Below are 24976 nucleotides of genomic sequence, written 5' to 3'. Positions count from 1 at the left end.
GCCCACAAAGTGGCTCTTAACTGAGGGGTGGGAGGAAGTGCACTGATATCTGGAGAACTCAAAACATACATTCTCAGATCCAGTCCTGAAAGCTTCTGATGCAAAAGATCTGGGATGGGACTCAGTATTCCAAAAAAGCTGTTACTTAGCCAGCCACGGTTGAGTCTGCCAGCCACGGTTGAGACCACTGACTGGCCTAGACTACCTTAGCAGAAGCTGTACCTCCCAACCCATGCAGCATCCTCACAGAGCAGCAACCTGAGGTCCCCCTGTACCCCTATAGATAGCATTTTCATTTGTCCATCAAGCTCTGTGGGTTTTTTTTTTTTTAACAGCCCTTCATCTGCCTTGGATAGATGGGGACTGATGAAAAACTGAATGTTAAATCCTTTGTCAAAGGGAGCTGCCTGGAACACAAATGTTCAATTGACAAAAGAATTAAGAATGGCTTAATGCTTACCCGTTCCTCCCCTGGTACGCAAGGTCCCAGTATGAGATGAAGAGTTCACACCCCCAAAGACAGTGAGTCCTTGGCCTCCGGCCGCGTGGAAGTTGTTGTAGTTTGGGATGGAGGTCACGCCGAAGCTGGGGTAGTGCTGAGGAGTGGGGTCTGTGCCATAGCGGTACCCGGAGCTCTGGTTCAGGCTGCCATCCCTCTCCTCTGTCAGTTTTGTTGCTTCTTTATCCTTACATTGCACACAGCCCATTATCTAAATTCCTGTTGAACACAAAAAGGAGGCATGTGAACTTGGATGCTCCTCAGTTGCTGGGTTGCTGGATTAAAGAGGAATCATTTGTCAGGCTCACGCCTGGCTATTTCAGGCCTGAAAGGGACATGAGGGAAAGCAGTGGCTTAGGTTGATGGTTAGAAGCAATCTCATGGCCTTTAACTTGACAATCACATTTGTTCCCCATGTGCTCTGGGTGTTGGGAACCACACAGGGTATGGTTACCAGGCAGCAATTGCCTTGGATGAGGCCTGCACCCCTTAAAATCCTCTAACATCACACACCTGCTTAAAGAGAGTCCAATACTACATATTATGCTTTTCTTTAGTCATCTCAAAGAATAATGTATGCTCTAGAAAGTCAGTCTATGCAATATTAGAATAAAAATCTCCATTATGGCAACAACAAAAAAATCTAAGGAAGAACGTGGAGGAATGTTGGAAAAGCCGGAATACAGCCTCTAAACAGCTCACCATACTTCTTTTTTTTTCATGGCTACCCATTCTTCGGGCACATTCCTGGTAGATTTTAAGCAGTAAGATGGTGATAAGTATCAATATTAAGAAACAGCTGCTGGATGGAAAAATAAAATTAGGAGCGCCTGGGTGACTCAGTCGGTTAAGTGTCTGACTCTTGACTTTGGCTCAGGTCATGATCTCAGGGTCGTGAGATCCAGTTCCACATAGGGTTCTGGGCTGGGCGTGGACTCTGTTCAAGATTCTCTCTCTTTCCCTCTCCCTTTGCCTCTTCCCTCCTCTAAAAAAATAAAATAAAATAAAATAGGCAGAAGAAACTAAGAGGTCCGACCATATTTGCAGGATGTCATGATAGCCTACAGTAACAAAATCATTTAAAGCTGCTAATTAACTTTCCAAATTTCCATTAGCTTTTGACATCTTTCAAAAATATTTTAAAAAAATCAATCCCATGTTCTAGAGTTAGTGGTAGATTAAAAACTCAGGTCATTGTCACCCCACCCTCCTCCAAACTTACTTCTATGCTCATCTTAGAAATGCCACCACCATCAATGACTGACTTGCTTGAGCCACAATTCTGAGAAGCAACCTTAGCTGTTTCCTTTTTACTTCTCACTTTCCCTGTCTCACACTCTACTATCCAAACATGCAAACTTCTCAGTTCCTTAAAGGTTCAATGTTCCCTGGACTCGAACATTCTTTCCTGATGTGCAACATATCCTTCATGTTCCAGGTAAGACACTGCTTCCTCCACGAAGCCTTCTCTGGTCCCATACCCTCCTTCCAAGGCTGGGGTGATGCTCTTTCTAAGTGCTCCCATAGCATCTTGATTTTCCACCTATTGTGCCATATTAAAACATGGTCTGTCCACTTCTCTCATTGCCCAGTGGACTGTGGGTTCCAGGAAAGTAGTGCCCTGTCCACTTTTATCATAGTTATAATGCTAGTGCTTGGCATGCACAAGTGCTCAACAAACAGCAGTCAAATGAGTGAAGATTCTCTAGCCTAGTATGTTTGTCTTTCACTCTTTCTTTCTGCATCAAGACCAACCCTGCTCTCAGTGACTTACAGTAGTGGTTGATCCTGAATTTTTTAATCTATTGCTATTTGTGACAAATAAGGAGAATTCAGAAATACAAGGTTAAGTTGGTTAAATGATCGTACTTTGGACTGTAATACCCTGTCGGGTTGATGGAGGTAGGCTGAACATGCAATGGATGGGAAAGGGCTTCCGAAACTCTGAAAAGTGGCCTATATGAAATCCAAGGATCAAATAAGAAATGCATGACATCATGTGTAATTACATGTGTTCACTGGGGAGGGCAAAGCTGGTACAGGAAGAGAAGGGACTTGCAGTAGTGAAGGAGAACGAGGGAGCCAGTTTTTCTGAGTATCTTAGTTTTTCTGAGTATTTTGTGATCCAAAGTGTGGAGTGCCACATCAGATAGACTCTTCTTGGCGGCAGGCACTGTTCTGAGCACTGCTTTTCTGGGGAAAAAGGACATGAAAGCAGCATAAGAGTGCTCTAAAGTCCTCTTACGTTACACATTTCAATAAATACTTATTGAATTCAATGGCAGTTCCCGAGAATGGAAATGTCTGGAAATGAGCCGCCTACTGCTTGAGCTGAGATCACCCAATCTGGAACACATTTACGCATAAATCACTTGAGACGAACTTACAGTACACTGGGTCCAACATGCTCTCTAACTTATGGTAGATGAATGCCATTTTAACAAATTTCCAATAGGAAATGCAAACTATCTCCAAGGCATGATTTATTGAAGGAATTTCATCATTTGTGGTTGGTATTGCTTCACAAGACTGATAACTTGCTCACTTTATATTAACTTTTTCATGGAAGAGAGTTGCTTTGAGCTTCCACAAAGGCCAGACAGAGATAGTTCTTGTCCCAGGCACTTTTTTCAGGGATTTCCCTGGCTTACTCTAATTAGAAGGTGTGAGACCCGAATCACACCATTTACATCGGCGATTCTCAGCGGGGGTCAACTTTACTCTTCTCATCCCCACAAAGGGACATAACAGGCAATGTCTGGAGACACTTTTGGTTGCTGAAACTTAGGGATAAGAGGTACTACTGTACTTAGTAGAGACCAAGGATGCTGCTAAACATTCTACAATGAACAGGACAGCCTCCAACGACAAAGAACTAATTGGCTCCAAATGTTAATAGCATCAAGGTTGTGAAATCCTGATTTATGGAGGAGAAAGAATTTATATCTAGATTTCTGAAATTGTATGTAACAGCGGTTTCCCTTATGTGTGATCAATGTGCAATTCACGATGCCTATCCTAGGAGAACAGGCAGGCTAGGTATCAATTTAAAAATTGATAAGAAATGCTGATTCTTCCCTAGAAGCTTGTTCCTTTCCACAGAGAAAAGAATCTGAACCAAAGAGAACTCTCATTACAAACTACTCTTTCAAGTCCAACAAAACAAAACAAAACAAAACAAAAATGACACATCAGAACCCCACTGAAAATAGGGCCTTATATCTAAACCACTCTAAGAAAAAAAACCTAATCTTTCACAATCCACTAAGAAAAAGTATCACCACTGGAAATAAACAACTAACACCACATATATAACTATGAAAAAACGAAAGGAAACAAATGGTAAGCTCCCTGATGGCAGGGATTATTTTTTGGTTTTGTTTTATTATCTAGAATATTGTTGCATGCTATATTGTAGAGCTCAATACGTATTTACTAAATGATTAAAATGCAAAAAATCAAAAGTTGGTCAAAATAATTTTGGAGGAAACAATCCTCTTTTGTAGTAGGGATAGCTCTGTTACCACCTTACACATTGGCAGTTTCGAGTAAGAGGTTTCTGCACAGGTCTTGCTTCCTCGCTTCCCCTTGTTTGCAAATATAAAGACACTGAAATAAATCAGTAAATGCAGGCTCAAGACATTAAAAGTTGATCACAATGAAAATATTTGTGTAAGAACTTGTGGTCTTCTTCCTCCCACTTGGGGCAGTCAGACTAACCATTTCCTGATGGAAGAGTCGGAAGACACTCTATGAGCTGTACTCAACATGACTTCAGATTCCTTGCCATGAGACAAACTTCTGAGCATTTGAGTTAAAATAAAAAAAAAAAAATCCTTTATTACATACAGTTCTGTGGTGTGGCATTTATGGCCAATGCCGTAGGTCCATTATGAATGTATAATGTACTAATATACTTGCACAAGATCCGTGGGGCCCCGGGAAACACTGCATAATGCTATTCCGGAAGTGGGACTTTGGAATTACTGTGACTAGTAAATCACACACCATGAACTCATGACCATCCTTCTCTGCATGTTGCTATGCCTAGAGAAGCTGGTGGACAAGCACTTTGACCAATAAGTTCCTGTGACCGTGCCTGAGGTGTCTGGATGACAGCCACGAAGCCTCCCCTGTCTTCAATTCTTTGGCAAGACTGAAGGGCTCTTTCTGTTACGCAAGGAAAACCTGACACGTGAAATTTCCTTAGTCCTGTGGATCTTATATGTGCCAACAGCATTAAGCAACTCAGGGAAGAGTTGTCAGAGAGAATCCGAGAATTGCCACACCCTGTTCCTGTGAGCATGGCAATCTTCAACCCATCACAGCACTTTCTGGTGCTATGCCACGTGTGGCCTCAGAGTCCTTCTTCACATAAGCCCTCGAGTGATCGACTGAAGCTGCCATCAAAGATGGAATCTATCCACGACTCTGGGCATGGGTTGCTTTGATGCAGAATGAGTCTGGTTGAACATACACTCCCTCCACCCATGCCACAGACCACAGTCCAGTCTCCTAGGTGCACATTAAACACAGATAAAACAAAAGGTAAGCTCCCATTTCCCCGTATGCCAATCATTAAAGCAACACCTGTATATACTCAGGTCCTAACGCCACAGGACTTCCGAAAAGATTTCAGAGAACTAGATACCAAAGAGGGGGAAAAGACTGCCACTGGCAGTCTTCTGCAAAAGCAAATTACCTTCTCTTGAGACATATAAACTTGCAGGCAGAGGAGGGATGGCAGGAGGAAGAAAGGTGAAAGTGACAACAAATAATTTTAATTTCAGCAGCGAGAGCACTTTTGTCTTGGAAACCAACCTAGGTGGGTGTGGGGAAGTGAGAGCCCTGAGGCATAGGTTGCCCTCCTTGCTGCTGACAGCGCAGACTTTGAAGAGTGACAGGTAGAAAGCCACACTCTTATTGTACCCTGATGTGGCATGTTTCTTGGTGGTATCATTCACCTTCCCTTTAGCTGGTCTCCACTGTACCTGGGTGCAAATCATAGTAAAAGTGAAGGAACAAGGGAACCTAGAAACCAAACAAAGCAACTGAGATAGGGGCAGTTGAAAAAAGAATTGAAAGCTGAATTGTAGATCAACTGCACAGTCTCATACACTTCTTGGGAAACACAGCAAAAACTGGTAGTTTAATGAGCAACCACCACCCTTTTCTGGTCAATAGTAATTACATGAGGCAAAAGGGTGAGATGTGTCAGAAACACATCACAAAGGCCTTGACTTCTGGGTAGAAGAGCCATGGCAGGGGGTTCTTAATCCTTGTCAAATTGGAAACATCCACAAGAATCAACCTGCGGCATCTTGCTATGTTCTCCATCGAGAAAATGAATCCCTTGAAAGTCTAGGGAAGGCTTGCTTTGGTTTTCACCACATAACTGCTGGAAGCAGGACATTTAGAGACAGAAGAGGGCCATGTTGATGGCAATGGCCACTGGGACACAGAACCTGTCAACCAAATTTCCCAGCACTTTCAATTCTTTACGATGGGACTTTTCCTCTTTGGAGGACATTGGGTCCTAACACCCCACAAGAGAGTACAGGTGGTGGTGTCTTTTGAGGACACCCAGGGCAGAAGGGCCAGTGCCGACCGGGGAGGCTGGAGAAAAAGCAGGACATTATTAGAGGGAGCACAGACACTCCCCACGGTCCCAAGGCAGGGAAAAGGTCACAGCTGGGATGGTATGTTGGGCATGTAAATACCCGAGGCCTGAAGCACAGACAGCACTGGTATGGGGTCCAGCCAGTAATCCCAGACTGGCTATAAAAAAAGAATACACAGGACTCTGCTTCTTTGCTGCCAAATGGAAGGAAGGAGTGAAAACATGTGCCTTGCTAAAAACGTGGTGTGGTCAGCAGAACTCCAAGGTGTGCCCCAGATTCCTGCCCTTGGTGCTACAAGCCCTGTATGAGCCCTAGGACTCATGACTGATGGGATAATCACTCCCTCGATTAGGCTATTTTATTTGGCATGGTTGACTTCAACAGAGAGAAATTATCCCAGGTGGCCCTGACCTCATCAAGTGAGCCTTTGAAAGGGACTGGGCTCTCTCTGGAGAAGTAGATAACAAAATGTAAGAGGCATTCAAGGGGAGGGATGTTCTCCACTGCTGGCTTTGCAGATAGAGGGGACCATGTGGCCAGAAATGCGGGTGGCTTTTGGGGCCTGAGAACAGTTCCCGGCTGCAAGAAGCCAAGAAACGGGGACCTCAGCCCTACAACTGTAAGGACTTGAACTGGGCCAGGAACCTGGAGGTGGATTCTTCCCTTGAGGCTTGAGATGAGAATGCTGTTGGCCAACACAGCCTTGGGAGCAGAGAGGTCAGCCACACCATGCCCAGATGCTAAGAACTGTGAGCTAATAGATGGGGGCTGTTTAAGCTGCTACGTCTGTAGTAATTTGTGACACAGCAAGAGAAAACTAATACCTATTTTGGTGGAATGGGCAGCAGTGAGATGAAGGTTCCAATCTTGGTGGTGATGACCAATGTCCAATGAGGGCTCACTGCAAGCCAGGCACTATCCTATGTACTGGAACATGCTGTCTCACTAGGTTCTCAGGACAATGCTAAGACAGAGGTATCATGATGTCCCCTCGTTTTACAACAGAGGAGCAGAGAGGTTTGAGACTTTGCCCACAGCTCAGTCAGGGGTGGAGATGAGATCTGAAGGCAGACAGACTGATTCCACGGCTGGTGCACGGAGCCTGTAGATCAGAGTTGCTTTTTGCCCTGTGGACTCCTGGCTAGTCCACGTAGGGGTGTGGCTGTGTGGTGAAAGGAGGGGAGGGAGAGGCCTGTGGGGATGGCCTCCTGGTTCTACAGAGCTCAGCTTCATGGGCATGACTACTGGGGACCCTGACATTAGGCACTGGGCCTCACTCCCCTGCATTCACATCCTGCCCCAAGACCGTGGGCTCTGTAAGGGTTCGGGGACCATGCCACGTGTGGTGAGTCACGGGCTTCCTTCATGTGGTGTAGGGTCTCCATGAGCATTTGAACCGATGGCACCGAAGCTCCTGTCAGCTCCTAATGCAGTGAGTGTTTATACACACCACAAAGGAGTGAGCGCTGGTTTCCCTTGCCTACTGCATTTCGAACATGATTTGCTGTACAGGCAAAACTTGCTGGAACATATTTACTGTATAAACAGAGCACAAGCAATGCCTCCTCCAGGCACAAAATAACAGATCTCTACTCTTGGTGGAGTCCCTTGAGGGAGAGCCCCCCTCCCACCCCACAAGCAATACCACGTCACATCTTTGAGGTGATGCCAATGCAGGAACGTATACAGTGCAGATGCTGGCCACATGCAATAGTAGGAGAACGGATCCTATTTAAAAATCAAATGAAAGCTTTGCTTTGGAAATAATAAGAGGTGCTGTTGGATGATCATTTGTGCATGACTCTGCAAGGTCCTCTGGAGGGTGAGAAGGATGGATCTTGTTCCGTACTGCACAGCAAAGGAGCTGAACTACTATAAATCATGCTCACAAATGTCACATTACTTTAAGGAAAAAAAAAACTATATTCCTGGCACCTAGAATATTTTTTGGCTACCTCCCTGGCTTATCTTGTTCAAATGACGGCCAGGCCAAGAAGCAGTGGCTCACACCCTGTAGCGTATTCTCCTTTCCCTTCTGTAAAACCTTCCATTCCCCAATGCCCGGAGATTCAAAAGCACTTAATAAAAAAAAGAAATGGAAGCATTAGACCCCAATGGTGAGGTTTAACACTGCAGTCAACGAGAAGCTGGAACAAGTCCCAAACACAAATGGCCAAATGAGGTTTTAACATCAAACCGTGGAAAGGCTCCAAAAGGAGGGAAGAACATTTTCTTCTTACATTCACTTCGCTTCAGATCCCAGAGTTAAGACAAGAGCAAAATGTTAATTAAAAAAAAAAAAAAATAAAGATATGTTTTAAGCGTCTCTATGTCAAAGGGTTCAGAAAGAGAGCACAGATTGTGAAGTTTTTCAGGTCTTCTCCCACCCGTTTGGGAAGAAAAAAGTTCTTTTGTGGTTACTAGTTTGAATTTTTATCTTATTTTTATTGATATTTAATTCACATACCATAAAATCCACCCTCTTAAAGTATACAGTTCGGTGGTTTTTAAATATATTTTAATATATCTACATATTACATATGCATGATGTATCAACCTGTATGCTTAATATACAAAGGAAACCACTGCCATATCTAATCTCTAGGACATTTTCATTACCCCCAAAAGGAACCTGAACTCATTAAGCAGTTACTTCTCATTCCCCTCTCAGCTTCACCCCCGACAATCAATGGTTTTATGTCTTCACGGATTTGCCTTTTTGGACACATTTCATACGAATGCAATCATATAACATGGGGCCTTCGGTGACCGGCTTCTTTCAGCTGGCACATGGTTTTCAAGGTTCATTCATACTGTAGCATGAATCAGTACTTCATTCCTTTTCATGGCTGAAGACATTCCGTTGTATGGATATACCACTAGTTTTTTACCGATCATCAGTTGATCGACATTTGGATTGTTGCCACTTCTTGGCTGTATGAAGTAATGCTGCTATGAACATTCAAGCATAAGCTTTTATGTGAACATATGCTTTCAATTTTCTTGGGTTAATATTTTAATATGTAAGGAATGTATATAGATTAAAAAAACCCACCATGATTAGGTAAATGGGAAGGCATGTTAGTTGGTAATTCAAAGAAAGGAAAACAGGACTTGTGAAACTTCTGGGAAAATGTTACCTTCAGTAGTAATCAAAGAAGCACAATGTAGACTAATGAGAGACTTTCACCTCTCAGATTAACCAAATTTCAAAAGGAAGTCTGACAATAGTGACCTGAAATGCCTATTCTCATATATCGCTGACAGAAGACAAGGAATTAGTGTATAACCTTTTCAAGAACCAATCTGACAATATTATTAAAAAAAAAAAACCCTTAAAAATGGGCCTGCTCTTTGTGAATCTGTGCTGAAAAAACGCTTTCTGAAAAATGACACATGAAGACATCCTATGATACATTACTTATAGTTTGAAAGTTAGAAAACTTGCTTATTATTTAACAAGAAGATGATGGCTAAGTAAATGGTGAGGTGTGCCCATCAAGTAAAGTAAGACAGAAATTAACACTTATGCTTATGGAAAATTATTAGTAATATGGAAAAATGCTCATATCATAGTAAGAAGGATCACATGACTGTGACTATATGACAAATGCCTTAAAAACTGTTTGGAGGGAAAGATACCAAGATGCTTGTTGGTGGTGTGTGGCAGGATAACACCACGTGTGACTATTCTTTCTTCTGTTTTTTTTTTTTTTTTTCCCCTCAGCTTTTCTATACTAAGAAAGCACAATTTTTATAATAAAGCATTTTTTAATAGGAAAGATCTCTTTAATTTCATCAGTTGCTGATATAATTTGTATAGAAGTATATAACCACACATGGATGAAGTATGCTTTGTGAACTGAAACATTAACGAGAGGTTGAGAGTGAGATTGACTGATTCTAACGTCTATTAAGAAGCAACCTCTCAAAAAAGAAAAAAAAAAAAAAAGAAGCAACCTCTCTTCCTGGAAGGTTTGAAAGGTGAAAGGTACCGAAGAACAGATTTCCTCTTCTATTTTACTTTTAAATTAATTTATTTATTGGGGGGGGGGTGCGGGTACAGAATCCTCAAGCAGACTCCCCGCTGAGTATAGAGCCCGATGCAGGGCCTGATCCCAGGACCCTGAGGTCATGACCTGAACCTCAGTCGACAGTCGTCTGCTTAGCCAACTGAGCCAGCCAGGCGCCCCTAAGGCAGAGAAGTTTCTGAGTGAGTCTTCATAACATCTGTGCTGGGAAGGGGGCAGTGAGGGAGCAGTGCTGGGGGTGGGGTGGTGAATGTACACAGATGTGCGGCCATGAACATCTAATTGAGGGCACAGATTAAGCAAAGCCACGGCCTACAATCTACTCAGAGGACCATGCAGGTGGCAAGGAGTAGAATCTGGGATACCAGAACCAGAAGTGGGGTGGCTAGATTAGTGGGTTCTTGAGAGCCTTCAGGTCCCAAGCTCCTAGGTACCTGGGGAAACCCAATGAAGTCAGTATGATCGTGCTCTGAACAAGTCAGCGTTGGAATACCACCAAGGAGTTCTGGTTAAGGTGCCTGCAAGACCTCTCTGTGAGTGAGGGCCTGAAGACCACACGTGGGCATGGCTCTAGGTGGGGAGAATGAAGCAAAACACATTTGTTCTCTGGATGCCTGCTGTTCGTGGACACAAGACGACTTGCTCAGGGAGGCAGGCAGAAAAATTCTGCATTTTCCTCGTTACCCTCACTCTTTCCTGTTGGGACATTCAGCCTGGCATTTTGATGGTTTGGCTTTGGACTTTGACTAGAATTCCCCAGTCCTTAGAATTTGGTGTTTTCCAAGCAGGGCACAGAATAGTAACCAACGCTGGTTCATGTGGCCTAAAATTTTTCAAAAACATCTACGATTCAACAAAGATGCTTCTTCCTAATTAATGTTGGTACTTGGTCAAGTATCTTTCTACTCTCCTTGGTCCCATTATATAAAAACAACCAGAGGAAAACAAAAATAAAAATGTAGGCTTCCTTTCACGAACCGGCCAAAGGAAACAGGAGAGTCAGTGTCACATCTGGGCCACAGTGGCAGAGCCTGGCTTTCTGGGCTGAACTGGCCGAGGGCCCAAGGGTCAGGGTGTCACCTGGCGGAGCCACAAGAAAGCACATTAGCACAATGCAGCTGTGTGAACAGGCGTCATCAATGCCCCCTGCCCGCCAATGTGGAGAGTGAGCGCGAAGGAGGTTCACTCTCCAAGGCCTAACAAAGACCCTCTCTGCCAATCTTTCTAGTCTCTGTGGAGGCTTCTCGCCAGATGATTCTGCAAAAGTGGCCTCATCCTTTCAGAAAACAGTGAATTCTTTTTCCCTTTAATTCATCAGTTCCAGTCAAGAAGCTCTACTCCTTTGAAGAAACAGAATGGACTTTGAATAAGGAAATTTTCCTTTTCCTTTTCTTTTTTCTTTTTTTTGCCCTCGAGCTCATGTTTGTGTCCATGTCCCCGGGAGACCCCCTTTCCAGTGATGACTTGTCTGGTTATGGAGTCGGAGCGCATCAAGATCCACCGTCCTGAGAATTTGGTTGTGAAGCCACTTGCGTTGTGTTTCTGGCACGGAGGCAGATGTCTTTTCTTTGAAGACCGACATGAAGCCCTGTCCCCCTCCCCTGATCTTTATGTTGGCGCTTTCTAAAGTTGCAAGGAATGTGCAACACTCCAGGCCGTAACTTTTGCATCCCTTGCAGGGCTCTAGAATTTCAAAGCTCCTTGGCAGCTGCTTTGGTGTGACTGTGATGAAGTCGGCCCGCAGAAGTGCCCCTAACTCTAGGCCTTTCCTGGGACAGGAACAACAGGGACAGTGAGGATGGGAACAAAGGAAACAGAGGCCGGCGGGGCTCTAGCCAGCCTCCTCCTACGGCCCCGCGCCTAAAGGGAGCGAGACTGTCTCTGCCTTCCCCCGAGCTGACTCTTCTCACCTGACGCGGTGGTTGCGTCAGGGAGGCTTTCACAAGAGGTCTGCGCCCCTGAGAGCAAGCCTGCAAGGCGGGTGCCCACAGACGCATGAGGAGATTAGCAGCGGGAGGTAACAAGTGAGAGGAAGGGGATGTACGTGCGCCCGCCGAGGGCAGGCAGCGACGCTTCCCCCGGCCCGGGCTGTGGCCACTCTGTGGGAGGAACACGAGTGACGAGACCACTGGCTGATGACCCACTTGGCACCAGAGAGAAATCCTGCCAGGTGGCTGTTCACAGGTCTGAAAAGGAAAGATGTGCTTTCCGTACCGGCGTCCGCCGTGCAGACCCGCGGCTTGGGACGTTTACCGGAAAGCAAACCACCGGGCCGCTGGGCGCCCGGAAACGGCAGAGCGTCCTTCCCGAGCCTCGTCCTGAGCAGAGGTGAGCCTGGGGTTCATGTCCCTAGAGAAGACGGCCCCGATGGTCCCCTGGCGGCTTCTGGTACCGGCTACGGCTGTCCGTGGCCCGAGGGGCAAGGGACACGCAGCCTCGAGGCCCAACTCTGCACACTGAGGAGGGGCCCGGGTGGGGGGTGGGGAGAAGGGTGCGGCCGGGGGCTCGCTGTGCCACGGCCCCACCCCTCCCTCGGCGGCGACCCCATGGCCAGGCACCTGCAGACTCCACTTCGCACTCCCCTGCAGCCGGGCTTGGCCAAGGCAAATTCTGGTCAACGGGCTGAGAATGGAGCCGATATGGTCAACCCCTGGGCCTTCTAAAAGGGGTGGGTCTCTCCATCCGCCCTCCCACTGCCCGTGGGCCGGCAAGTGGACGTGCTGCCGGTGAGTTGGCCTCACGCAGGCAGAGGACGGCACCTCAACAGCGGACGGTTGAACGGCAGCACAGGGGAACCTGAGCCCCAGATGGTCTTGTGGAGCCTCAGAGCTGTGGTCTCGGACCCAGCACGAGAGGCACGAGGGCCCACGTCGTGGGAGCCACCGGATGTTTGGAGGCAGGAGTGGGCCGGGTCTTCTTGTTCTAACAGGCAGCCTGTGCCCTAACACAAGAGGGAAGCAGATCTGCACAGAGGTCGAGGGTGGCTCTACTGCTCACTTACTTGGTTTCTTTCCCGCCATAGCTTCCAACCTCCTTCGATACCAACAGTTAAACTCATGTGAAAGCAGGTTAGTCGGACAGCGGCCACGAGCCGTACGATGGCTCCATGTATTGAAAACTTACCCTGTGCTTGGCACTTCACGTACCGTATCTCACTTAATTTTCCGAACCACCTCGGAAGGGTATTTCACAGTTAAGGAATCTCGGGCTCACAGAGTTCAAGTTGACTTGCCGGGGTTACCCAGTCAGTGGGACCCGGGTCCATGTCTAATGCGATCACATCCTCCTCCTACGGCCCCGTGTTTCCTTTTGAGGACCATGCTCCGCTCCTCGCCATTTTCATCCTTCTTTTTGAAAGGAACCCAGGATGAGAAATTTAATGGTGTGACAGGAGCTGGGCATTGCTGCGTCCCACCGATATTTTATGTTTTGCACTAGGGCTGAACGTGCTCTTTCAGTGTTCTTCTCTTTACAGCGGTCCAGCTTAGGGCTGGCTCCGAAGTCCCCAGGACACTTCAGTCCTGGAGTACCGGGCTCCTGGGAGCAGTGGCAGAGCCTGGGGCAAGGCTGTGAGGTGCCCCGTGGTCCGGAGCATATCCCCTGACACCGTGGAGGCCTGTTTCCTTCTCGGTCCAGCAACAGGCCTCAAGAAGGAGCTCTTATACCAGGCCCAACATTCCTGAAGGAGCCCAGCCCTCCTGTACACATTTGAGCAGAACCGAGTCTGTGAACAGGCCCAGGGGTCTCCACTCTCCGCAGCCCTAGATGAACGTTATTGATCCTGAGGACCTATGGAGTGACCTAAGTGGTCAGGTGTGGCTGTGAATGCTCCGCTGTCCCTCGGCCATGGCCAGGGCCTGGATCGTGGCATATCGTGAGAGTTTTTATGACATGATAAGAATGGGGCATGGCTATGCCCTACAGCTTTTATTTTTTTTGCACGATGGTTTAAAATACTCTTTCTCATGTGGTTTTCAGAAGACCCAACCATCCCCTCCACTTCCCTCTGCTGCTCAAGTGAAGGACGGCTCACGACACGGCACCACCAGCTCAGGTATTCAAGATAGGCTCTGGTCCCCCTCCTCACAGGGAGGCCCCGGTTCTCTCTGAGACCTTCCTGGGATTGCCAGGTATAGCTGTTCTCCTGAGTTGCTGGAGGTGAGGGGGTTACACAGAACAAAGAAACTTCCCCCACCCTCCCCCAAAACAAGAGTTACTCAGGAATCACCATAATGACAAATCACTAGTTTTTGATGGTTTCACTTTCCGTACATTTTCATCTCTCTTCTTATTTACATCCAGCCCTACCGCCAGCCTTTATGCAGCTAACAATATTGATCTTGTGTGACAGGCACTGCACAGAGGGCTGTGGGCATGGACTCAAGTAAACAAGGCCCTGCCCGCGAGGCGCTTATAGCTCCTTAGGAGGGAGACAGTCAAATCTGGACTTGGGTTGGGGAGGGAGCACCGAGGGACCTGAATTGATCCAGGCCGGCAACCGTGAGGTACCTGGTCCAGGTGGGGAGAGGGCGGCACAGTGCACAAGAGCACAGACATGGGGCAGGACACAGTTCCACGTGGCTTACGGGATTTGTTTCTGCGTTTCCAGAGCACTGAAACGTGTGCCCGGCCTCTTGCAAGGCTCTACGAGTGAAGGCGCCAGGCTCCCGCTCAAGAAGGAGCTGGTAATTCAACGCAATGGATAGAAGCAGCTGGGAAGGTGGCTGGAAATGAGGCCAGATCACAAACAACGACGCGTCCACTTTACTGAGCGGTCACTAGAGTCCCTGAAGCTGTGCTGTGCGTGATAAGCAAACGATCTCCTCTGATCCATCAACAACCTTGTGAACTGGGCATTATTCTCACTGGCAGCTTCTTACAGATGAGGGGACAAGGGTAGGGGCGCAAGTTACGTGCCTAAAGCCCCCCAGCTAGGCCGCGCTGGATTGCAACCTACAGTTGAGTCTAAGACATAATCTTAAACGTGTGCTAATAGGGCTGAAGGACTTACACACTAACTAGCCGATGCTCAGGATTAAGCGGGAGAGGGACTGGGTCGTGATAGACACGTACTGGAATGGGGCCGGGAGAGGAGAAGCACGGAAGCCGAGAGTGGGAGAAGCCCGCACGCGGGTGGACGGTGCATCTGAGTAAGACGTGACTTCTTCAGCTGGGCAAACGACCCATTTCTAGCTCCCATCTCTGCCTGCTTCCTACCTCATGAATCACCCCCGACCACGGCGACACTGTAGCTTTTGCTGCGAGCGAGAATGCAGATCTAAAACCGTCCTGCAGCCGAGCCGGTTTACTATGGGACCACGTTAAGTGACATGTTCAGAGACGCCTGTCGCTAAGAGAAGCCCGAGATCTTTTAGGGCTGGCAGGAGGGGGAGATGTGCAGCTGGATAGACGGTTGCCTAAGTGTGACAAGGACAGACAATAGAGACAGATGGACACCTGCGATGCACGGCATCTGGAAAAAGATGAAACCTGTCCACTCAGAAGGGCACGTAACAGCTACTGCGCATCAACGGACTGGTGACCTCCAATGTCCGCAAGAGGAGCCTGCTGAAGGGGCTAGGGGTAGAGGCGCAGGTCCGTGTGAGGTCCCCCTCCAACCACAGACGGTTTGTTGCACCAAGCCAAATAGCAACGGCTTTTGGCAGAAGCGGCGTTTATGTCTCAGTTTTGCATGGAATATGTAATATGGACACTTTTTTTTTTTTTTTTTAGGCTGATGTCAGAAGACGATGGCTTATATTTTGGCTATGACAGCTCTGCTCACATCTACAAGCTCACCACCACAGTCAGGGGACGGAGACTGCCCATCCACCAGCAAGGGTCACCGGTCAGCAGCTCCGAGCAGCAGCACCGGGCAGAGCTAGCCTGTCCTGGTTCCATGCGACCCCAGCTGACTGGGTGAGTGACAATGGTACGTACTTGCACTGAGCCCGGGCACCAGCTCTGCCATAATTCTCTTTTGACAAAGGCCGACCTGACATGCTGATCATCAGCCCAGGCAGGGGGGAGGGAGGACAAAAGGTCCCGCGGTTAAACCAGCCTGCACACCCTTGGTGTCTGCCAGGGTTCATCTTTAATCTGGACACACATTCTCCGAATGCCCGCTCCACCAAGACCCCTCTTAATTCCCTACGCAACTTGCTTCTCAAGATTTGCACTTTCCACACAGGTTTCATCGCTAAGATTTAAAAATGTTGCTAAAAGTTACTGGATCTCTGTATCTCTTATAGAAAATTGATCATTGATACCAATTCCTGCCTTCCCAAACCCACTAAGCTGTTTACTAAATTGTTTTTTTGTTTTTTGAATTTATGTGTTTGAGAGAGCGAGAGAGAACATGCATGAGCAAGGGGAGCAGCATGCAGAGGGAGAGGGAGAAGCAGGCTCCTCGCTGAGCTGGGAACCTGACACAGGGCTCAATCCCAGGACCCTGAGATCATGACCTGAGCCAACGGCAGATGCTTAACCCACTGAGCCACCCAGGCGCCCCTAAGTTTGTTTTTTTCTTAACCATATCTCAACTGTTTTAAATCTGTGTCTGTCCTAATATGCTGGCTGGTTAATCTCCCTTTCCATTTTTTTCCCCCATTATTTCTTTTGTGCCTCAAACATCGGACTCTCCTTCAGCCTAAAATAATGCCTCAACTAAATTTCTCTTTTTCACTTTTGGCTCTGTTTCCCGTGGCCAAACAAACAAAATTCATCACTTTTTTTGGGGGGATCAGAGCATTTCTGTATTCTCATTTAGGTCAGGTAACAAAATATCATTTATTTTTAAACCAAACCAAACCAAACCAAACCTACCCCAAACCGTGCCCCTTCGTTTCTCCATTGTAATTCTAGCACAGAGAAGTGATGCCATCGACGGATTTTTCAGTCTGATGATACAAAGTACTGGTAAAAATGTGGAATAACGGACTCCCTAAAACACTGCCGGTGGGATGTAAACTGCTAGGATTACTTTGCAAAAACAATGTTATATTATTTAGTGAAGATGAAGATGCATCTGGCCTCTGAGTCACAGTTCCACTCCTAGGCGGAAATCCTAAAGACACATGCCTCTGTGAGCCAGAGGACGCGTGTCCCCGCGGGTCTGAGGGAGAGCCGGGAGTCCGTATTTTTCCCAGTTCCAGAGGCAATGTGGGCCTTACTTCCCGGCCAGGGCCCGGGTTGAGGGCTTACAACACCAGCTCAGACCTATCTTTGGAGCTGGGTCCCCTCCAAGGCCTGTGGTTACGGCCACAGGGAAGCTCACTGGAGAAGAGTGATGGGAAAGGCACCAGCAGCCGGGGTGCTGCTCCCTGGTCAGAGACAGCGGCCTGAGGAGCTGGGAAAGTTCGCCGTCATTTCCTCTTCTTCCTCTCTCAGCCCTGGCTGCCCAGGCGAGGTTGGGCCTGTGTGCCCCTCACGCAAACTCCACCTCGTCTGGGGAGGAGCTTGGAGTCAGCATGCCCGGCATCCTGGCATCCTCGTCTTCAAGGCAACCCCCTCCCCAGACAGGGTGCTGCTCTGCAGGTGCTGTTCCGTGCCAGAGGTGAGAAGAAACCTCTAGGTGAGGCTGCAGGAGACAAGGCTGAAGGCTGAGCCCTGGGGAAGAGCCATGGGTCTTCTTCCTCGCGCAAGCCTCTTGGGGGGGGCCCATGTTTGCGATTCTTGGCCTACTGAGGCCGACCGACGTACAGCGCCGGTGCAACCTGGCTTTGAATACGTACTTCCAAGTGACAGTGACTAGAAAGGGAGATCAGGAACCTCCTCTAAAGAAGTGAAAGCAGCCTCATGCCTTCCGGTGTGAGGCCGCCCTCCACCTTCCCACTGCCCTGTCTGGTCTCACTCGGGGAGGCCGTGCAGGGTGGTCCCTGTCGCCCTCCCTCATGCTCATTTCTCCTCCTGATGCCCAGAGTGGCTTCCACTGCCCCCCACCCCCCCACCCCATCTCTGGCGAACAAATGGGGAAAGTGCGTGGCTTGGCCAGATGACCTCCCTCCGTTTGTCCAAGCCCGTAAGCTTCCTACGTTGAGACTGATAGATCCCTGGGGCAAAGCACCGATGGCCACGTGGCTATCGCTCTGTTAGGCTTAAAAAAATCTGCAAGGTGTCGTGGAAAGTTGTACAGATTCCACGAGGCACCTGAAACCTGCCCTGCTGTTATTCAGCCTCAAGGGCGTACCGAGGGTGGAGGCAATTTCTTTATTTTTTTAAAGATGTTTTATTTTATTATTTTATCTTTAAGATTTTATTTTTTCATGAGACACACACAGAGAGAGACAGAGGCAGAGACCCAGGCATAGGGGGAAGCAGCTTCCATGGAGGGAGCCTGACGCAGGACTCGATCCCGGGACCCCGGGGTCACGCCCTGGGCCGAAGGCAGGCGCTCAACCGCTGAGCCTCCCAGGCGCCCCGGCAATTTGTTTAGTTTTAAATCATTATTAACTCCTAATAATGTGGGTGTTCCGGCGAGATGCAATATGTGTGGGAGATGATGATGCTATGTTGGGAGGAAATCAAGATGCTGATGTGATGTAAACACAAATGGAGTCTGGGTTGGATTTCAGGGAGGCCACGCAGAGCCCATCTCTGTGCGACTCGGCCTTGTTCCCACGGCCCTGCCAGGGACCGTCTCTCACTCGAGGCTGCTGTGGTCCCCGCTGCAGCAGCCTGTGCCTGCCCAGCCAAACGTCTCAAGAGAGGCCCCTGCCAGGCAGCTCGTTATTTGGGCATGTAGGAGAGAGACAGGAGTGATTTTTCTTTTAATGGCTTCAAATGCACTCCTTCAGTTCTAAATGGGTTGCCTTCTAATTCTCTCCTCTTTTTTTTTTCTCCTTCCTTCCTTTCTCATTGCCTTCGGGTGTCAGAGGGTAGAAAAGCCATGATGGAGGGTTAGAATTTATACCTTGAGTAGGCGGCTAAAAGTACTCTGGCTTTTCCCCCCGTAAAATGGGTATTATGCCGGTGTTTAGAAGAATAGACATTCTACTATTAATTACTAATAGGAAGTTTGTTCCCGGAGCATCTTTGACCTGAAAAAAAGGAAACATCAGCTTCATATGGAACAAATTAGTAGGTAACGTCTAGACCATTAACTGGCCACAGAGCAGGCGCTCAGTGCACTGCTGGTTTAATAGGCCCGGGCATGTAAGGTATGTAAAGGGCGCAGGCACTGCTGGAGCTGGGGGTGCTCCTGGGGTTATGGCTGGCCTTTCTACCCCAGGCACAAATGACATCCAGTGACGTCCCGGCTGCCCAGGAGGAGCGCCCATCTGCCATTACTGGTGTCCGGCTACACTGCCAAACTCATCGCTATGGATCAGTCAAAGCATTTTGTGAGTTTAGCTGAGGAGACAAACAAAATGAATTATCCTGATAAAAATTAAAAGACAATAAGAAAAGAAAATAAAGAAGGGGGAGAGCTGCATTTCTGTCTAAGTCTTCATTTGGTTTCGACTCAGGAAAGAATCCACTGCCTTAGAGTTTTCAAAAGGAACCACGACATTTGTACGACAGCCACAATGCTCAGGTGTCAGTTGGAAGGTGGGGATGGAGGGTTGTTTGGTTTTAGAGAGAAAGAAAAGGAGCTTCTAGTGTAACTCTGGGGCTAAAAATCTCAGTACGAATCACACCACCAAAGGGCTCATTTCAGGGGTCACTAAAATGCCAGCACTCCTGTCAGACAGCATTTTTGCATCTACTAAGCTAATTTTCACATAAATACTAATGTTCAAAGTACAGATTTCTCAGAAGCTGTACTCCGATGACTGATGACCCAGAGAAAAGCAAATGGGTCTCAGGCAGAAGGAGTTATATTTAGCTCCACTACTTCCTCAAAGCCACAAGGAGACAGTTCAGAAAGCCCTGGCCCTTCTGGCATAGTCCTCTTGGCCTGATATGATCGGAAAGCTCAAAGGGACTAAGGAACAGGTGGGCTCGGGGCAGCCACATTCTGATTCCTCACAGATGGCTTCGGTGGCTCCGTGAAGTGTCATCAGCCCTTCCCATTACACTGTCCATGCCCATAGGGCTCCTGTCACCGGAACGCAGGACCTTCCCTCGTGCTCTGGGACTTCCACAGGCCCGTGGGGGGGCTGGATTCAATCAGGCACCAGATGCTGGGAATGGCCCCCCCATCTCAAAGGCATTAGAGCAAGGTCACCTGGGTCTTCTCCTTTACCTGTGCTGGGGTAAGAGCAGGGGACTCTTCCAACCACATTAGACACATCAGACACTGAGCCTTTGAACTGGGTGGTCTAGAGGGATACGACTTTGCAACATTTTGGGTTAACAGTTTTTGGACTTTTGGCTTTACTGATGATAATCATTCCTGCTAACCATCTACCCACTGACCCATATGCTCAACACTTATTTGTTTGCTGAAAATAGGCTCACTGGATTCAGTAACGAAAAGGAGTAAATGACAGCAGAGAAAGACAGTTTGCTTGGTGGAGCCTGGAGAAGCTCCAGAGTGTCAATGGGGGCCCTCGCTCCGTGGTGTCACGGGCTGCCTGGAACGTGTGTGGCTGACACCAGCCGTGGGATAGAGGTCTGAGTATCCAAGGTCGACAGTGCCACAAGCACACAGGCCCTGTGGTTGGGGAGTGGGAGGGCGACTGCTTCTATTGATACAAAGATCCCACCTTTGTCTTTAATTATTTGCTGAAAAGAGCCTCAACTTCTACATGAAGACCAAGTGTTGGGGTGATGCAGAGAAAGACACCAACATGTAAATGGAAGACTTATTTGGTTACTCGAAGGGCTTTTTCTTTTGGATTCTGGCGAATTTCTCTTTTCTGTTTAAACAGAAAAAGTCTCCAACTTTTTTTTTTTTTTTTTTTGGCTCTCCAGTTTTCCTGAGGTGGAGAGAATTAAAAAGTCTGAGCAGAAAGGAGGGAACGACTGGTCACTGCTGGAACTATACGGTGAGGCTAGTTAGACACCCTGTGCGTTCCTAGGTGACTTCCACACAGGAGCCATGTAGACCTCCTCAGTATAACCCCCAGGGCAACTGAGCAGGACAGGGGAGCAGATACTTGATCACAGCCATTCATCAGTCAGGGGAATATAGGGTGCTTAAGACATCTGTGCCCCCACACACCTGTAAATGAAGAATATGGGTCTAAACCCATAACCTGTTGTGTATTTGTGTTTTCTAATTGCTTAAGAATGAAGATGGTGATGGGAAGATGCACGGTTAACATGTAGCTAACAATTAAATTAATGATATAATTCTGTAAGAGGGTAAGTAAAAGAAGAATCAAGCCTAGAGACAAATAACTACTTTCTTACGTTTTTCTTGTATAAAAGTGCAAGGGCCAGCCCTAGGATAAAGTGAGCAAGGCGCCTGCCCTGGGAGCAAAATAAAGAGATGCCAGAAGGCTTGGTAATTGGGATTAAAAAAATAGCATTAATATATTATTTCTCTTGATTACTGAGGATTTTTTTTGGTGCCTTTAAATGATGCACCCCAGGAGAGTGCCTCACTTGCTTCCCTCTGGCCCCCCAGCCAAGTAAAAATATATCAACTAAAGATGTTAAATGACCAGGGGATGCCAGTTATATAATTACAGGAAACCAACTAACAGACTCAAAAAAGTCTTCAAATTATAGCCATTAACAATAATAGTGCAGCAGAACTTAATAATCCCAAAAGATGTTCATGTTAAAGTCAAGGGAAACATGCAAGTTGCAAAACACTAGGTGGAAATAGGAATCTGCTTCTCCTGTTTCCATTCTTGCCTTCTACAATCCATCCTCTATGTAGCAATCTTTTGTGATCTTCTTTCCCTCCAAGTTTCTCCTAGTCTTAGTGTAGTTTACTATTATATGCAGAATAAATTTAAACTCTACAGCCGTCCCTGTTCTGGCTCCTGCCTATCTCTCTGGGCACCTCTTCTACGGCTCTCCCTTCCACATCTCTTCCCCCTTCACCACATGGGCCTCCACACAAGCTTCTCCCTTTGCTTGAAAGGCTTCCCCCTTCCAATACCCACATAGCTGGGTTGTTCCTAAGATTCAAGTCACAGCTCAAATGTGACCTTCTCTTAACTGACTACAGCCCGGTCACTCTATCATATCAGTCTTGTTTTTTATTTGTTAGATTTTATTTATTTATTTATTTATTTGAGAGAGAGAGAGAGAGAGAAGGAACAGAGGAACAAGCAGAGGGAGAGGGACAAGCAGACTGCACACTGAGCACAGAGCCCAACATGGGGTTCAATCTCATGACCTTGAGATCATAACCTGAGCTGAAGTCAAGAGTCAGATGCTCAACTGACCACGCCACCCAGATGCCCCTTGTAGCACTATGTTTTATTTCCTTCACATACCTAATACTCTAAGAAATGATCTTATTTAATTAGTTACTTATTTGTTTACTGTCTACCTCCCTCCATGAGAATGAAAGTTCCACAGGAGCAAAGCCTGTTCTTGACTGTATAACCATGGATACTGAATGACTATAGGTAGATGCTTCTATACATAGAGATAGGTTAATGTGCAGAGGTGCATTCACATTTAAAAAAAAAAAAAAAAAAAAAAAGGACTAGAAGAGCCCAGGACGAAATCCCTGTGTCTTGGATGGGGATACTGAGTTTCTGGATGGTTTTAAGTTTCTTCATTTTGCTCATTTTTATTTTCTACAACACTAATATACTACTTTTGAAATAATGAAAACAAAGTTTTCCCTCTGTTTTAGAGTACGATCACTGTGAGAATGTTGCCTGGGTACAGCTAGCCGGAAATTAGAACCACAAGGCCAGAACTGGAAAAGAATGTAGAGACCATTTGGTCCCTCTCACCTCTCATTTCAGAGGTGAGGAGGTCGAGGCCGAGCCAGGAAATGGCTCATAGTGTAGAACACGTAACAATTAGTCTGGTGTTCTTCTCACTGCACCAGCGGTTCTCAAACTTAACACACATGAGAATTATCTGGAAAGGCTTGCAAATACAGACTGCGGGGACTGGGGAAGGGCCTGAGAACCTGCATTTATGACAAGATCCTGAATGATTTCGAAGCTGCTGGTCTGGGTCATACTTTGAGAACCACTAGGCTATGCCATGTTGCCTTTCATGACTCCCTCAGAAAGGTCTTACTCTTTTTGTAGGAACAGTAGTGATTAAAACAATACCTTCAATCAAAAAATTAATTTTTAAAACCCCATCTTTTAGGCTCACTCCCCAGAGTTCCTAATGCAAAGAAGGAAAGGAGACAGGGATTAACGATTCTGAGAGCCTACTCTATACCAGGCACTGTCCTAGATGGATCTCCACTTTGTTTAATCTGTTTTCCCGCCAGAAACCTAAGCTACTCAGAGGGATGAAGAAACTTGTCTGAGAGCAAACAGCTAGGGAATGATGGAGACAGATTTCAAATTCATGTCTATCTGACTATATAAAGTCCGTGCTCCTTCCCCAACCTTCAGAAAAGAAGGAAAAGCTGTCACTGGTGGCATTCAATGTGGCAAATCAATGTCTCCCAATGCAGAAACAAACACCCCCAAGAAATATTAATATGATGTCATGCTCCCAAAGATACCGAAGGTGTGTACAACAATATTAACATCCAACCTTTTCTCTGGGCTTGAAGCCAAGGTTTATTCATTTACATGATATTCAGCAACTCAACTCAGACCCTCACAGTCGAGATGATTTGAGTCCATGCCTGGCTCACTGCAAATCATCTGTGAAATAACTGGGAAGGGAGAACTCATCAATCTCAGCTTCTGACAAAAGGAAGAATTCACACATGCTCTGTGGGAATAGAACCAAACAGGCTTTGCAGCTGAACCGAACTGTCCCACTAGTTGAAGAACTCAATTTCAATCCGAAGGCCAAAAGCCAAGTATGAGAATGTGTCATTTACCATTTTAGGTAAAAAGTGACATAGACATTAATTATTGTTCCCTTTTTATTTATTGATGAGGAAATTAGTGAGAACAAAATCTACGTGGCAAGGTCACATGTACCTACAAACACCCACATAGTCAATGAGTCACAATTTGTCCTATTATTGTGGTCACACTCAATCCACGTTTGAGAAAGCTCTGTTGGACAGCCTGGGTGGCTCAGCAGTTTAGAGGTGACTTCAGCCCAGGGCGTGGTCCAGGAGACCTGGGATCGAGTCCCACATCGGGCCCCCTGCTGCATGGAGCCTGCTTCTCCCTCTGCCTGTGTCTGTGCCTCTCTCTTTTTCTCTCTCTCTCTATCTCTCATGAATAAATAAATCTTAAAAAAAAAATAAAGCTCTGTTAATATTGTAATGGTAAAGGACCTTGATGACATTCTTTAACATTATAGTTTTGACCCAAATTCCAAGTGAAGTACAAGGTTAAATATTAGTGAGTTATTTCAGGAGCAGCAGCAGCAACAAAAAAGGTGGTTTTCTTCATCTTTCTCTCTGTATTTCTTATTTCACTTCATGACTTTCCCCCTTATGTTTTATTCTAGATCCTTGAAACAGCTGTGTAAATAGGTTTGAAATAGGTATGAAAATAAAAGGAAATACTTGTGTAATTCTGGCTATAGAGTCAGAAGAATGAGGGCTTTGACCAAGATGGTGCCCAAGGTGAGTTCCTTCCTGTGCGGTTCCCAAGGATCCTTTGGCGCCTCTTCCTTCAGAAGCTCATTTTCTAACTGTGGTCAGTGAAACGTCTGTACATTTTGGCTAGCAAAGCCAGCCAGTGGAGACCTTGAAAGAAAGGTTAAGTGGGAAAGAGGGAAGGGACAGTGGATGTGAAGAAAGGACAAGAGGATTCCAAAGATGGGTCCCCAAGAGGGGTTAAAATTTGCTATCAGAGGCAACTTGGCTCTGAACA

General features: G+C 46.8%; 1 protein-coding gene across 3 annotated transcripts in view; it reads right to left on the bottom strand.

The window, feature by feature from the left end:
• FYN (FYN proto-oncogene, Src family tyrosine kinase) overlaps positions 1 to 24976 on the bottom strand; it is a 209644-nt gene that overhangs the window by 56500 nt on the left and 128168 nt on the right. For all 3 annotated transcript variants that reach the window (XM_041752313.1, XM_041752331.1, XM_041752323.1), the window contains one exon: positions 461 to 718. In XM_041752313.1, the coding sequence (XP_041608247.1) occupies positions 461 to 707 (247 nt within the window). In that variant the 5' untranslated portion in view covers positions 708 to 718. The remainder of the gene's footprint in view (positions 1 to 460; positions 719 to 24976) is intronic.

Source organism: Vulpes lagopus, chromosome 1 (assembly GCF_018345385.1).
Source record: "Vulpes lagopus strain Blue_001 chromosome 1, ASM1834538v1, whole genome shotgun sequence".
Lineage (NCBI taxonomy): Eukaryota > Metazoa > Chordata > Mammalia > Carnivora > Canidae > Vulpes > Vulpes lagopus.
The sequence above is the reverse complement of the archived record's forward strand: the minus strand, read 5'-3'. Positions and strand labels throughout refer to the sequence as shown.